At 42.3% G+C, this 14499-nt stretch overlaps 1 protein-coding gene across 2 annotated transcripts in view; it reads right to left on the bottom strand.

The window, feature by feature from the left end:
- Positions 1-1573: 1573 nt before the first annotated feature.
- The window catches only part of LOC107219605 (protein O-mannosyl-transferase TMTC1), a 145328-nt gene continuing 132402 nt past the window's right edge, over positions 1574-14499 (bottom strand). For both annotated transcript variants that reach the window (XM_015657873.2, XM_046742537.1), the window contains exons 13-16: positions 12833-13032; positions 12007-12142; positions 7795-7924; positions 1574-3676 (exon numbers count right to left, since the gene is read on the bottom strand). In XM_015657873.2, the coding sequence (XP_015513359.1) occupies positions 3491-3676; positions 7795-7924; positions 12007-12142; positions 12833-13032 (652 nt within the window). In that variant the 3' untranslated portion in view covers positions 1574-3490. The remainder of the gene's footprint in view (positions 3677-7794; positions 7925-12006; positions 12143-12832; positions 13033-14499) is intronic.

A 14499-nucleotide genomic window follows, 5' to 3' on the forward strand; every position in this document is an offset into this window, starting at 1 on the left:
GCATTTTATTTTCGAATGAAAATTAGCCTCAACGAAACAGATGAGACACAAAACGAAAGAACACGAAGCGTTTGCAAGCTCCTTTGAAATTCGCGTGACAGGGGATCCAGACTCGTGGTTATTGTTCTTTTTACTTCTTCTTCGTGATTACTTTCCCCTTTTCAACCCGCTTTAATTTCTTGTACCCGTAATCTCGTACCCACGACAAAAGCGAAGGCTGTAGGTAAACGAAGAGAGAGAGAGAGAGAGAACGATAAAGCGAGAAGGAGTGAGAGACAGGAAAATGGTGGCGACGTGGTTCACGGAATACGTGACACGCCTAGGGATTACCTATTGCATGCAAACCGAGATTTCCGAGTTACAAGATTGCCCGAAACCTCGTCGAAGAATTCACGACCCCCCCACCGAAAACAGACTGTTGCTGTACACACGACAAGAAGAAGGCATCTTTTTTTCTTCTTGGAGGGGGGTTAAAGCTCGGCTGTTGTTACTTTGGTGAAAAAAAAGTAGAGATGAAAGATCGAGAAAAAAAAAAAAACAACGGGAAGCAGGGAGAATAATACGCGAATGATTAGTTTTCTTCGCAGGCTCGCGGCTTGGCCAATCGGAAATGATGGGAGAACACTGGAATTGGGTACACATATAATCATAGGCACGCCTGTTTTTGGATCGATAATAATTAGAGCCCCCCAAACTGCTCGACGTCGGCTTCGAAGGAGCCCGATGAACAACCATCGCGATTAATTAATTAGCCCTGTTTGGATAAGGCCGGGCACGTGTGCCGCACTCACACACGTTGAAATTCACACGTCGTTTACGTAGGCAGCCTACGCCGCCGAGCTCGTTTATCTTGGGTCGGTGGTCCGCCATCTTGAATAAACCAGCACCGAAACTCGCGTCAGCGGTGGAAAATCCGACCGGATTCACCGTCGTCTATCACATTTTCGCGAAATATTTAGTGAGCGGGTATACGAGTTGTTTGTTCAACGCGCGAATTACCCTCAGGCTTCGGTGATTTGCACCCTGTGGGATATACATATTTGCGCGCGAATTACATGTACTGGAAGAAGATATTCGGGCCTCTGTTTACACAATCATTCGAACGTACATCTTGCATAATTATTCTTTAATTATACCAAATATTATTATATGTAATATAATGTTGTTACAACGGGTACAATTATATGCATTGCACATACACTACGCTAGATTCTTTTTCTTTTTTGTTTTTTTTTTTTTTTTCTTGGTTTGTTTCAATCATATTTATACATAATATATAGTTAATTACACGCGTTATTCCTATATGAAATAACCAGCTTTTTAATTTTAACGATACAAAATATATTTACAGACTTATATATACATAAATATATATAAATATATTTATATATGTATGAGTACTTATTTGTTACAAAGACCGTCAGGCTTATAATGTACCTACGTATAATACCGTATTTAATATTGGTTATTTGTTTACCTTTATTCTCGTTCCTTAGTACTGCAGATTAAGCTATCCTGACCCTTTTTGCACCCCGATATTCCGAGATTTTGTTAATTCATTCACAGATAATCGCATTTGCACGAATATAGTATAATTTATTCGCTATTTGTTTTATTTCTTCTTTTTTCGCTTTATTGATCGTTTGTCATTTTTTTTTTTTTTTCTTCTTCTATTTATTTATAGCACGTTACACCGAGCCGCAGAAAGTTTTGCGGTGGCTATATTTGGCATTTCTTTCGTCTAAGCAAACAGTGAAAAATGAGAACGGCTAGCAGTAATTGGACTAATTACGGTCCAATTTTACAATCTACAAAGAATCTAAAGAGCTGTTTTTATAAATTGCGTATAGAATTGCGGGATATGTCATTTTATACGCGCTAAGATACTGCAAGTTGTACCCACAGGAGGAATCGTCGAAACCGGAAATAAATTAAGATAGTCTTGTGCATGAATTCAAAACGCACGATAAATGAATCGTGTAATTTCGCAATCTCATAGCGCGTACAAAGTACTACATTCACGGTATATAAATATGATATATTTACAAGTATAATTCAATTGCAAATTTTCCGTTTTGAGCTCGTGTCTAACTTACAAGCAGATGCGTATAATTTTCTACAAGACAAACTTCTGGATCAGGATTATTATTTATCAGACAATTATTATCAATTGTTGTACGATGTGTTAGCAATAGTAATCGTATTGTATAGAGTTTAATCACAAAAATTCATTGAAATATACAAATATGTTTTCACTATAATTAATCTTATAGCGTCTTTTCCTTTGCGGTTTCCTTCGATTCTTATTTCACACCGAGTACAATCCTTGTAGTATTTCAATGTCACAGATCGGTACAAAACATTCGATTGGTCCACATGCAAAGTACATAATTTGATACCCTTACTGCCGAAATCGATTCTTACTAATCTCAGTTCCGCTTATTTATTTACTTATTCATTTGTATCCATTTTTACATAAATTGTTTATTTTCTTATTTGCTGCTTCATCCTTCGCCTTTTTAAAATAATTTCAAACCTCGCCTTGCTGCAGCAACTTTCTCCCAGAACCGGAAAGCTGCATTGATTTCGAGATCTGCTAATAATACGATTGAACAATCTTATTCGCCAAATTTGTCGGCAGCTCATACCTGTTTCGCATTTCCTATCCGATATTTCGTTGCCGCATACATTTTTCTAATAATAAAACCTTTCTTCTCACACGGACAAAGCTTGTGAACCCTTCGGAATCATCGGTTTATCAATATCGAAGCGTTGTAAGTAGAGCATTCGGCGTTGAGAATGATTACTGAAATTTCAATAAACCTAAACGCACGTTGACTGTACAGCTAACCGTGAAAGTTTCAGAAATCAGTATTGTGAAATTTGAAACGAAAATGAAGTGGATTAAAATGAAATTAAAAGTAACACAACCACGGTGAATATTCGAATTATAATTATCATCGAGTTTATATGTATTATAGGACAAGTATATCATAAAACGATACAATGATACGCAATAATGATGATAGCAACAATATCTATAATAATTATAATAACAATGCGTTAAACGTCAACTATATATTATATACAATATGATGTTCTGTTGTATTAGATTGTACATTCAAGATTTCAAGCGATAGAAAATTACATCACCGTGATATCGTTACATCATATTGTTGTATAATATTGAATATTCGCGCCCTGCAGCTCCGGACCTTCAATTCAATTATACTTCGACGTATCGTAATATCATTCGTACAATAATACCGTTACACAACGTTATACCCTAGCATAAAAAATCACCATCGGCTCGATCGGTAAAATAAATTTTCCATCTCGTTTCAACGTCATCACCTCGACTTCGTCTCCTTTTGCTATCCTCACATGTCTTCGTTCGTCTTTGCGTAACGCGTTGCGCAAATTTGCGGGCCTCTACACGCTACGCGAAACAATTCCAAACCTCGTTGAAACCTGAATCAGACTGTAGGTACTAAAGCGTCTCGAGTAGGTTCTGGACGAGGAGCGCCGGCGCCGTGACTCGAGCTTTCGTCTTCCTCGTCTGCCGATCCGGTCGCACTCCGCAACGCGGCGCTCTCTGAAGCTGCTCCGATTTGTTGCTGTCCTGCTCCAGCTGGACCGAAACGCTCGCGACCCTCGGAGTCGTGCATCCCGTTTCCTGAAACACCCGAAAATACCGAGCGATGTTAAGAAAATGTATTAGAAAAAACTGCTTGACCGTCGATCAAACGAGGATATATTTGGAGAAAGAACGAAAAGAGACGACGGATGTAATTATAACGCAGAGAGTGGAGATTTCGTGAGAAACTTCACTGCCACGTCGACGGTGTTTAGTCTGAATTGTTCGAAAGTCGGAACAATTACGCGACAGGTACCGGTGTATAATCGTTTCAGCGCGACGGTTATTTCTGCGCTGCTGGCCGAACGGGGACACAGCGGGGAGAAATTAACTTCTTACGATAATGGCTGTACATTATATTATATATACTGCTGAAATTTTCCACGATTCGGTGGAGCAGCGTTCAACATCTCGGCATTCGATAGGAAACAGTCTTCGTCGAGAAGAAGACTCGAGCACGGAGACGAGAATAATTGCAGAGAGAGAGAGAGAGAGAGAGAGAGAGAGAGAGAACAACTAAAGGTATTTCGTATTTCTATTAAAAGCTCTAATTCCGCCTCTTCTTTTTTTTCGCCTTTTATAAATCGACGCGGTGAATGCGGAGAACTTGTCCGAAGGTTGGACGATACTTGGCGAGGCTTTCCGCGTGACGAGTAAGGAGACTAACTCGATTAGCCGTAAGTATAGCAAAACTCGAGTTCTAATCTCTGTCCTCTCATGCAGCTCGGCTGGAACTAAAACAGAACCCTATCGCCGGTTCGGCTGGTTAACCGTGTGCATGTAATACACGCGACTTTTCACAACTCGGAGCTCTTCCAAAGGTGGACAAAGTTCAGATCAGCGTCGTACATCTCAGCGCTTTGAATCGTTACGGTCTAGCTGCAGTTTAATTATAGACGAGGATCGTGCGATATAATATGCAAGTTTTATCAACGCGGCGGATTTATATATTATATAAAAAAAAGCTCCTTCTCTTTCCCTGTCCTTTATCGCAGAGGGAAGCGAATCTGCGGTGCAGGGTCGAACGATCTCCAATACGGCGGAAGATATCAGCCGGATGGAAAAAGAAAAACGCGTCTAATAAAAACAACGTTACGCACATGACTAGCCATGGAATAACGTATATACCTACATATGCATATAATCACCCGCAGGGGCTGACAAACGGACGTATGATAAATCGAAGCAAAAAAAAAATAGATCAGGCTTCTTCTATATCGTCATGTAAATAATAATTCTCTAGAAATTTTTGCACCCTATGGTGGAAGCCCTCTATATTTAACCATGAAAGGTGCATGGGCAAACATAGACCGTCGCCTTCGTGATGCACCGCTCCACACTCGACTGGCTCGAATCAGTCCTGCAACACTGCAGAAGCGGCACAATTCACAAACTCTCTCTCTCTCTCTGTGCATGCAGTGTTTATTATAAATTCTGCACCGTGTTACAAAGAGGAGATTAAACGCGGTCTCGGTCGTTTATTTACCCAGATGACGTTGACTTTACCGCGCGGAATAAATTGGCAAGAAAAAAGATGGAGAACGATGAATAAAATATAGACGGTGAACCCGAGGCGGAGATTATCACTCGAGTCGGTACGAGCGAAGAAATCTTGGGGAGCTGCTAATTAATTGATTTTAACCGATCTAGGCGAGTCTCGGATGGAAACTTCCGTCGGATCGGTAACGGAGTTGCGGAAAATTTCTCCGAAGGAGGCAAGGAGGTCAACCTCGTTCCTCGAAATGCGAGCTTTTCCCCGAGTGCACAGGGCGCGATCGTTCCGATCTCTCGGTGCAGCGGCTAACTAGAAACTTCGAATAGACAGAGACAGAGATAGAGCGAGAAGCTGGCGAAAGTTTAACCGACACGCAAGTTGAGCTTGCTTGACGATTTTCCGGTCGGAATTCGACGCGGGGCGATTACAACCCGAGCTTCATCTCCCACTTGGGACGGACGGAAACCGGTCCGACTGATTTTACAGCTGAAGAAGCCTTTTTTAATTAAAGTCATGAGACTAGAGGAAAAATCCTAATTAAATCTCGAAGCGAGAGCGGCTCGCGTCAGGCTGTTCTGGTATGAGAAACGGCATCCTACCGTGATTCAACTGCATCTGCCGCTAACATTTGTAGGGTGTAATGAATCACGGAAGAACAAGAGCCGCCTGTGCATGCACACGGAATTCCCCGTCATCCGTCTTTCCTTGCCTTTCATCTCACTCTCTCCCGCATTCTCTCTGTATTTTACGCTTTATCTAGAAATTCAACAGGCCTCTGTTGATACGACGTAACGCATTTATCACGTGTTTCTGTATCGTGCGGTAGTATTTCCTGATGTGCTCTTCTCGGAGGCGTCTCGTTTTCCCCTATCCATTCATTTGTTGCTCCGCCGACGGTAGGTTGGTAGGTAGGTACACGGGTATAATACATTTACGGTTGACTCGCATCCTTTGAAACTCGAGGTCATGCATAAGTCAGGAACTGCGAAACGCTTCGTCTCCTCGGCTCTGTTGTTAAAACGAATCGAACGATCTTCATCGCCGTTCATTCCTGGCTCCGAAAATTTTTCATTCCCTAAAATTGACTAATCCGAGCTTTTTCTTGCCACAGGTGCCGATAATCGTGTACAATTGTCAGATGATGCCAGTCCACCGTTTTCTGTTGGTTTAGGTAGTTTCACTCAATGATCTCCGAGAAATTCAACGATTTTCTTTCAAAACTGAGTCCCATTAAAAGTATTGTCCAACCTAGAAGTTACCTCAAATTCTATTTCACCGATTGCAAAATCAGAAATTATTCGGAAGCTAAAAGGCTTCTACGTTTTTGCGTATAAATTTTCATTTGTATCAAATCTCGTTCGACGAAAATTTATAACGCAATTGATTATTCGAGGATTAAATTGCGGAGGTACAATTATCGTAATAGATTTTCAGTAAAAATAACAGCTACGTAGCTTGTTTTGGCGTGCGAAAATTGAATCGGCTGTTCCAAGACCGACGCCGCTTGGTTAAAGGCTCTCAAAAGGGTGAAACGAGGGTCTTAGGAAACGCGACGTCGTTGAATGGGCGAAAGTTAGCAAGTCAGCGGGTTATTTAATTGAAAGGTATAACGATAACGGTGATTACGCGGGTATTACTAGACTACAGTCAACAACATCCCCGGAGCCGAGGCGATCACGGCAAGAGGGCACAACTGTACAGGCGAGGTGAAAATCAATGGGTAATTTCCGGTTTCGTTCAGCTCGCCTCGCGCGTTCCGTTTTTTAATCTAATTTCTGATCGGCCCAAGGGCGCAAGCTTATTGCGAGTCGATACGAATCTGGACAGCCGTCCTATCGCCGGTCAATCGCGGTTATATTCGCGTCCCCCGGGAACCCGAAACTCCGATTCCATAAACCGTGCTGTAATTCCGGAGAGTTCCAACCGCGTCGATTTAAAACGCGTTGCCAATCGGCGTCAGGATCGATCGACGCGAATGAAAATTTGTCGCTCGTTTAATGACGCACGGTTTCAAAGCGATACCGATTCCAACCCGGGCCGATAACCCTTTGCCGAATTTCGGTCGGAGTCAGAGGGGGGATTTTTAATTGAACCGGGTATATAAGGCTCGCGAAACAACCTCCCTCGGGAGCTTGCCGCGTGTAATGCTTTCGTTGTTCCCGAACGAATCCGGAACCACCCACCCAGAGACCGACTTCGGTCTCGCGGAAGTTACCGGGGGGCGGTATCGAAGTGACGGGGGTAGAGGGGCGGAACGATAACGGGTCTCTAATTAAATCCGAGAAGTGTTATCGTCGTATTACCATCGTTTACAGTCGTCATTGTTATCTCGGATACCGCTGTACATTATTTTTCTCATGCCGTGGTGTATAATCAGCCGATCCTCGAGATTCCCTCGAGGAATAATTGGCAACGTCTCGCAGCGAATAATTCGCCAATTTTTACAGAATATTAGCAATTTCGCCGTATATTTTGTCGAAATCGTTAACTTGCGGTACATTAACATGCGGAGATTATTAACGTGGAATATTTCAAAGCGTAGAAGACGACTTTATTGATCAAATTTCTCCCGTACTTTCTCCGTTTGCTTGATCGCAGAAAAAAAGAGATAAAAAAGAAGGAAGAAGAAAAAAAAAAGAAGAAGAAGAAGAAAAAAACTCACCGTCAGGCAGAGATTGTGCTGATGCTGATGGGCTCGATGACGAGACTCACTCTGCAGCTGCCATGCCCGGATGTAGAGGTCCCCTCGATAAATCAGACCCCCTCGCCTCGCTCGCAGCATCAAGTGCCACCTGAAAATGGAGTGTGGAAAATTTCAATTATACTAGCGTTATACGAGTAATCGTAAGAATTATTTCTACACGCAGAGAGAATTTTTTGAATTCACCAAATATGGCGAAAGAAATGTTGTTACATGTACAAAAAAAAAGGGGGGGAGTAAAAAAATAATTTGTGTTGTCAAATAAACTCACATTCATTACAATTAACAATATATTTCTTTCGTCGTATTTGATCACCATGGTTGGTAAGTTCAGCCATTTTATTTATTTTTTTTTTTTCCAGTTTATAGGGTACGGCAAACGAACGCTTTTTCAACTCAAGCTCAAACGCCGTAGTCACAGTTTACGAACACGGCTAATTTGAGTCGTGGATTGAATCACGGCCAGCTTCCAAGTCCCTCGGTTTAATCGACATTTTTTTTTTTTCTTTTATATATTCATTTGGTTCGATGTTTGCAAATTGGGAATCGTAACGGTGGATTGATACGAATCTCTTCGAAGCGCGAGATGAATTAATTGCGGACCTCGCATTGCCAGCCGAGGTCAAATACTGTTTCAGATGAACTTAACACGATGGTTTTGAAGGGGTGGCGAATGATGCGGATCAGGTTTTGCCAGTCATGGAAAAAGACTGGTTCCCTCACCCAGCGAGGTCAGCACAGCTCCTAATTAGTCGGAGTCTCTCGCAACCCAGAAAAAGAAGCAGAGAGAGAGAGAGAGAGAGAGAGTGCAAATCTGAATTTCAAAAATATCTCAACCTTAGATTCTCTTCGCTGTTTTGTTTCCTTCAATTAATTATATTCGTCGCCGAAATGTAAAAATCAAGGCACTCTATTCTCACAGTAAACTGATTTTAAGACAGACTCAAGGCCTTCGTGTTTTTCAAAATCATCCAAACTTGAATCCTGCAACTTTTTGCAGGTAGATCCAAAGATCTTTACGACGATGATTTTGCCATAAAATTCATGTTGCGCTTCAGTCTGTGCAAGTGACAAATTGTACGCGTGACGGTTAGAATATTCCGTAAAATTACGTGTTGATTCAAACTCTACGCGTGGTTATTTCCACATACATAGAGAAAATGTAATGGAATGATTGATTTTCGGGAGTTCATAAGGTTCTTCGTTTTCCTCGAGATCGTCATTACGAAGAAATCCCGACGTTGCAATATCTGATGAGAAATGAAGTATTCAAATTCCCGCGTGCCGTTTATGCCCACGTCCGTTTTTTGTTGCCATTCCACCTCTCCCAGTATATTTTCGAATGGTGAAAATCGGCAGACGGCAACCGCGAGTGGATTACACTAGCTATGCAGACGTCGGGCGAATTCGTTGACTGCAAATTTGTTGCAGACGCGAAGAACAAAGTCGGGGCAATGGATCGAGGATCGATGATATCGCGCGCTAGGTTCGGACGCGGATATATAATGATAGGGGAGGGTTCGTCGGTGATTTATAAAAGCGCCATTCCGCCGGCGAGATAAAGGTAATGGGCAAGCTGGCAGCAGCGCTGCGCTTTGACGGTGCTTTCGGGGCTTGCTTGATTTAACATTAGCCACGCGGCGTTTTCCGGATTTTCTGCTGCGCCAAGTTTTACGCGACACGTAGACACGCGTATCGTGCGAACTGTTATTGCAGGCTTGGCACCCGCCAAACACCGTCGCGGCCGAGTTATCATTTTTACCGACACACGGAAAGCGGGGCGAGAAGAAGGGAAACGGCCGCTCGTAAATTCCCGATTTATCAGTTCACCGGCCGCTTGCACCTCCGCGGAAAACGCCGACGACTTCGCGCCGAAATTACTATCCGAAACGATATCCGCGACACTGTTTTTCCATTTCGAAAAACCGTAAGCCGCCCCCATGCAAATCCGATTTGCGCCGCCCGAATTTTGCTAGCGTAAAATCTACCTCGATTTGGTTAAAAACCGTTCGCGGTTCGACGAAATTAATTTTCCCAGATGAAAAAATCACGTTCAATGTTACAATTCGATGTGTAGGAAAACACACGCGCCAATGTGAGTTCTGCAGGGGCGACTGATCGAAGCTTTAGCGTTTATTTTGCGGTCGTTTGAAAGCGTTAGGTGCGCGGATCCGTCATGCGTGAATTTAAAACTGCACGCGTCGATTGGTAAAATACAGACGCGCTTTAAGCGGCGAAACGATTTATCGGCTGGTTGTTCAATTTGACGGATACAACGGTCAAAGGATTGATAACACGTCGGGTGGACGAGGGAAGGTTTTTCGAAAAACTGAAAGCGTATGAATAGGTAAATATTCGAATAATGATTCAAGCTGTACGTTATACGATGTTGTGCTCGTCGATTTTGGGTGACTAGTGTAAGCCTTGGAATAAGTTATTCACTGAATTCAAAAGCTCGCAGCTCTTCACGATACTTCATACTTCAAGATAAATTACGAAATCTTACTTCAATTCGAACCCTTGGACTTAATAAAAACATTGAATGACAAAAAGTTGCAAGTAAATATCGAAAGACTGATCGTTGTTACAGTATTGATGTATAAATATACGTACACAACATACGTCGAAACAAAGAAAATTGAAGAAATATAAATGTTGCTTTTTGTGGGGGATTCGTTTGATCGGGGTTATTATTCAAAGTTCGCGCAGACGCGGATCAGCATTCGACGGAAAGAGGCGTTTCAGCCTCTCCGGAAGTCTGGATGGAATTGGTATTTTGATAATTCATAGATTCGAAACGCTGCTAAAGTCCCTCGGCAATGGATGCGAGGTCGGATCGGGTACGCAGGGCGAAACAAAGCTCAAGACTTTTTGCCCGTCCGACGTTCGTTGCGCGCCTCGCGCTTGACAGCCGCGAGGGTGAAAGAGATTGGAAAAATTCTGTCTTTCGTATGTTCGGTCGATTTGCTTCCCTCCAGCAAAACAGCGGCTACGTTTCAGCTCGCGAAACAACGCCGGCAACTCCGCAATTTTCTATTTCCTCACACGTCACGCCGCCAGCAGCAGCCATCCGCTTGTCACGGACCGGCGAGATTTATACGCGAATTTGTAATCCCGGATGAAGCGAGTGGCCGAGTTTGAAGATGTATCGAACCCATCGTCCGGTCGGAGAGTTATGAAGACAGAAATATGATGTAACGAAGGGCCGAAAGTGCGATTGAAGTTAATCGAGTGTTCAATTCAGTCGAAATGATATTTCTTCAACACGGAAAAAAATTTTAAACTTAGGAATTTCACCTACAACAGCACAATTAATGAACTTGAAGGGATCCCATCATCGACTAATTTCTGCAATAAAAGAATCGCATCCTTTGACCGATTTTGAATAACTAAGGCTCATTTTGTTCGCGAATAAATTCTATACGAATCTACAGAATCAATTTTTGAGTAACGGTGAAGTATTTTTCAGTAAGGTATTAGCACATTATTCGTCACAGTGACAATGATTTCAATAATCATATGATAGAACCTTGATGAATTGTAGAGAATCCATTTGCAATCAAATTTAGTGTTAGCTCATCGTGATCGTTTGAACAATGAGATTTTTTCACTGTACACTGTAAGAATATTCCACGATGGATTTAAATAAAACACGATTTGCTCTTAGTTCAACACTATCAAATTTCTCCACTAACGAATTATATTCAGGAAAATATGTCTTTTTTCTGCATACGTTTATTTATAAAAATTATAAGCAATTACGGATGCACAAAAAATCCTAATCATTCCAAAGTTCAAGTACTTTTGTTACCTGAAAATACAAAGCAATTCAAGATTTTGCATGAAATATAAAAAAAAAAAAATACAAAGAGGAGAAGAAAAAAAACGGGCGTACACTATAGTGGCGTCTGTGACTGAACCGGTTAACCTGCGTTATTTAAACGGTGTACGTGTTTGAATTCAACCCGCGCGTTTAGCGCGACTTTCATACACGCAGGCTCCGCCGATCGAGGATAATTACAAAAGAATAAATAGCGGCGAAAATTATTCCGGCGAGGAAATAGACCGCCGGCTTTCACTCATTTCAATCCCTCCCTTTTCTACTCCATTCATTCTCCTCTTCGCCTGTAATTAATTGCGTTGCTTCAGCCCCTAAAATCGCCTTAGACGTACCTCGTGACGAGCTGGTGAACCCGAGGCCACTGTCCCCTGGCGCGAAGGATCCTCGCCGTGCCGAGAAGGGAGGCTCTGTGACAGTTCGAGACCTCCATCCCCTTCAGAAAGTACCTCAGAGCGGCGAGCCATTTACCTGAAACAACGGGATGACGTTTTCTTTTCATCAATATACAACGAGTTTCCATTTCGCACAGCGGCATAATTAATCCGGCTTATGTGCATAATTAATGTATGTATAGTCTAGAGTGGTCCTCAAAAAGGTGATTTTTTAATTTCGCCTGGCTCACCCCCCTCCCCTCCCCCCCCCCCCCCTCCCAAATCGGTTCCAAATAATTCAAATATCATCCCTTGATTTTTCAGTTTTTTATCTTAGCTCTAGCCCGTGCCCTCGAGAGGTTTGGAGTTCCCCATTTAATCCTTTCGGGGGGACATTAAATCTACCGAACGGATTTCCATAAAATTTAGCACAGAGGGTTTCTTGGGTCGATTGGTGATTACGAATCTGAAGTGAAAATTACAAAATCCAAAATGGTAGATCCAATATGGCAACATCAAGTAACTTTTCGGATTTTGATCCGGCATGTCGGATCCGTCGTTTTGAATTTTGAAATTTCAATTTCAGATTCGCAATCAGCGGCCCTAAAAATCCCTTTGTATTAGATTGAAAAAATGAAGGATCTAGTTTTGAATTATTTTAAACGGTCAAATTTAAAAATGACATTTTCAAGAACCACCCCAATGCGTATACTCCTGAAGTTAAAAACGAACGCGATTGCTCGCAATTTGCTGGAAGGTAAATTCTCGGGGGAAACTCGTCACGTACCGTTGCTGTTCAACCATGCCGCGTACTCGGCTAGGTGGTCAGGGCTTCGTGGCTGGAGACGAACGACGTGCCGAAGAAGCGCCCCCGCTGTTTGCCCGGTCGCCAATCGCGCCAGCACCAAATAGGCGGGGGTGTAAGCTGGATCCAAGGACACGCATCTCTGCAGCATCCTTATGCACTCGTCAGTCCGATTCGTTTTTCTGGAAAAACAAAGAAACCAAAAAAAAGCTGAGGTGAACGGTGGTTCAAAAAATTAAAGGAATCCCCTTTGGTCTTAAAGTGAAAAGGATATAATGGCTCAAACTCGAATGAAATGAAAATTTCTCAGAACCATTGATTACCGATACCCTACATTTTGATATTTATTACTAAATTTTTATTCAGGATGAGCTACTGCATCGTCCTGGATGTTCTTGATGGTGAAATTATTTTCTTTTATCGATCCTTCGACCGCCCGGGTGGTATAACGAAAGCGCTAGGATGGGGAAATCGTGTGTACCTACACGGATTGTGTAGCGAGGTATGTATAATGGCGCACGTATGGTATATTCCCGCGCCATAAATTCAACCTTGTAATAAATTAAACGGCAATTTAAAAGGACTTGGGGGAAGGTGAATTATGGTTCAGCTTTGACGGTTTACCGACTAGGTGGCCGTAAAAAGGGACGCGGTAATCACGTTAGAATCCCCAATGGTCAGGCTAGCAGGGGTGGTAATATGACAATCCCTTGTTCATAATTGTTTACCACATAACCAAATTCACGTTACGCGCGAGGTTATTTTTCGAGAGATGAGGGAATAAATTGGCGAAGAAAGAAATCGAAGGGAATGAAAAACATCGCAGCGAAAGTTTCAAAGAAAAGGTTGAGTGAAGCGATTTGCGATTAATTCTCTACTTTCACATCGTTTTTCCCGGTGAATCTAGCAAAACTTATGGGCTTGCGTAATTTTGAAACACCGACATTGCAGCGTGTATTCGTGAATGAATAAACACTGCAAGAAATATTCTCCCGCTTCTACCAGTGCCACGGGTTCGCATACGTTCACATTCGGTATACATTTTCATCCGGCTCTGATCTTCTCGAATCCTCGCGTTTACGGAAAATTCAGCACTCTACAAGGATTTCACGTTACACACGTTGTATATGTATAAATGTGCATACATATGTAAGAAACGTCTGAAGATTTCAAGTAAAATATTCAACGCCACAGGATGCGCCCCTGAAAAACAGCCCCGAAAAAATCGAAACGAGATAGAAAAAAACCACGCCATTCCTCGAGGTCTCGGATATATTACGTTGATCCTTCGACTTTTGTGCTTTACGAACACCCGCGCGTTCATCGTGAGTGTTATACCTTACTTTTTCAATTACCGAAATAGATTAAATTGGTAAAAGGAAACGAAACAAGATCACGTAATTTTGGGTTACTTCTTTTAACACGGCGCAAATGAAAGACCGAATTCTACATTATCCACGATTGAAGTGAAAGAAAAACAAATCGTTGTTCAGTCCAACCGAGCGGGAGAACGACAGAAACTATAAAAAACGAAACAATTGTTACAGCGATAACTTACGGAGGGTTTAAATGACTGCGGAAAAGTGACCTACGGTTAAAACGAAAGCACACGCAGAGGTATAAGACACCTATACGCAAACGGAAGCAGA

The sequence above is a fragment of the Neodiprion lecontei genome, chromosome 6, assembly GCF_021901455.1.
Source record: "Neodiprion lecontei isolate iyNeoLeco1 chromosome 6, iyNeoLeco1.1, whole genome shotgun sequence".
NCBI classification, from domain to species: domain Eukaryota; kingdom Metazoa; phylum Arthropoda; class Insecta; order Hymenoptera; family Diprionidae; genus Neodiprion; species Neodiprion lecontei.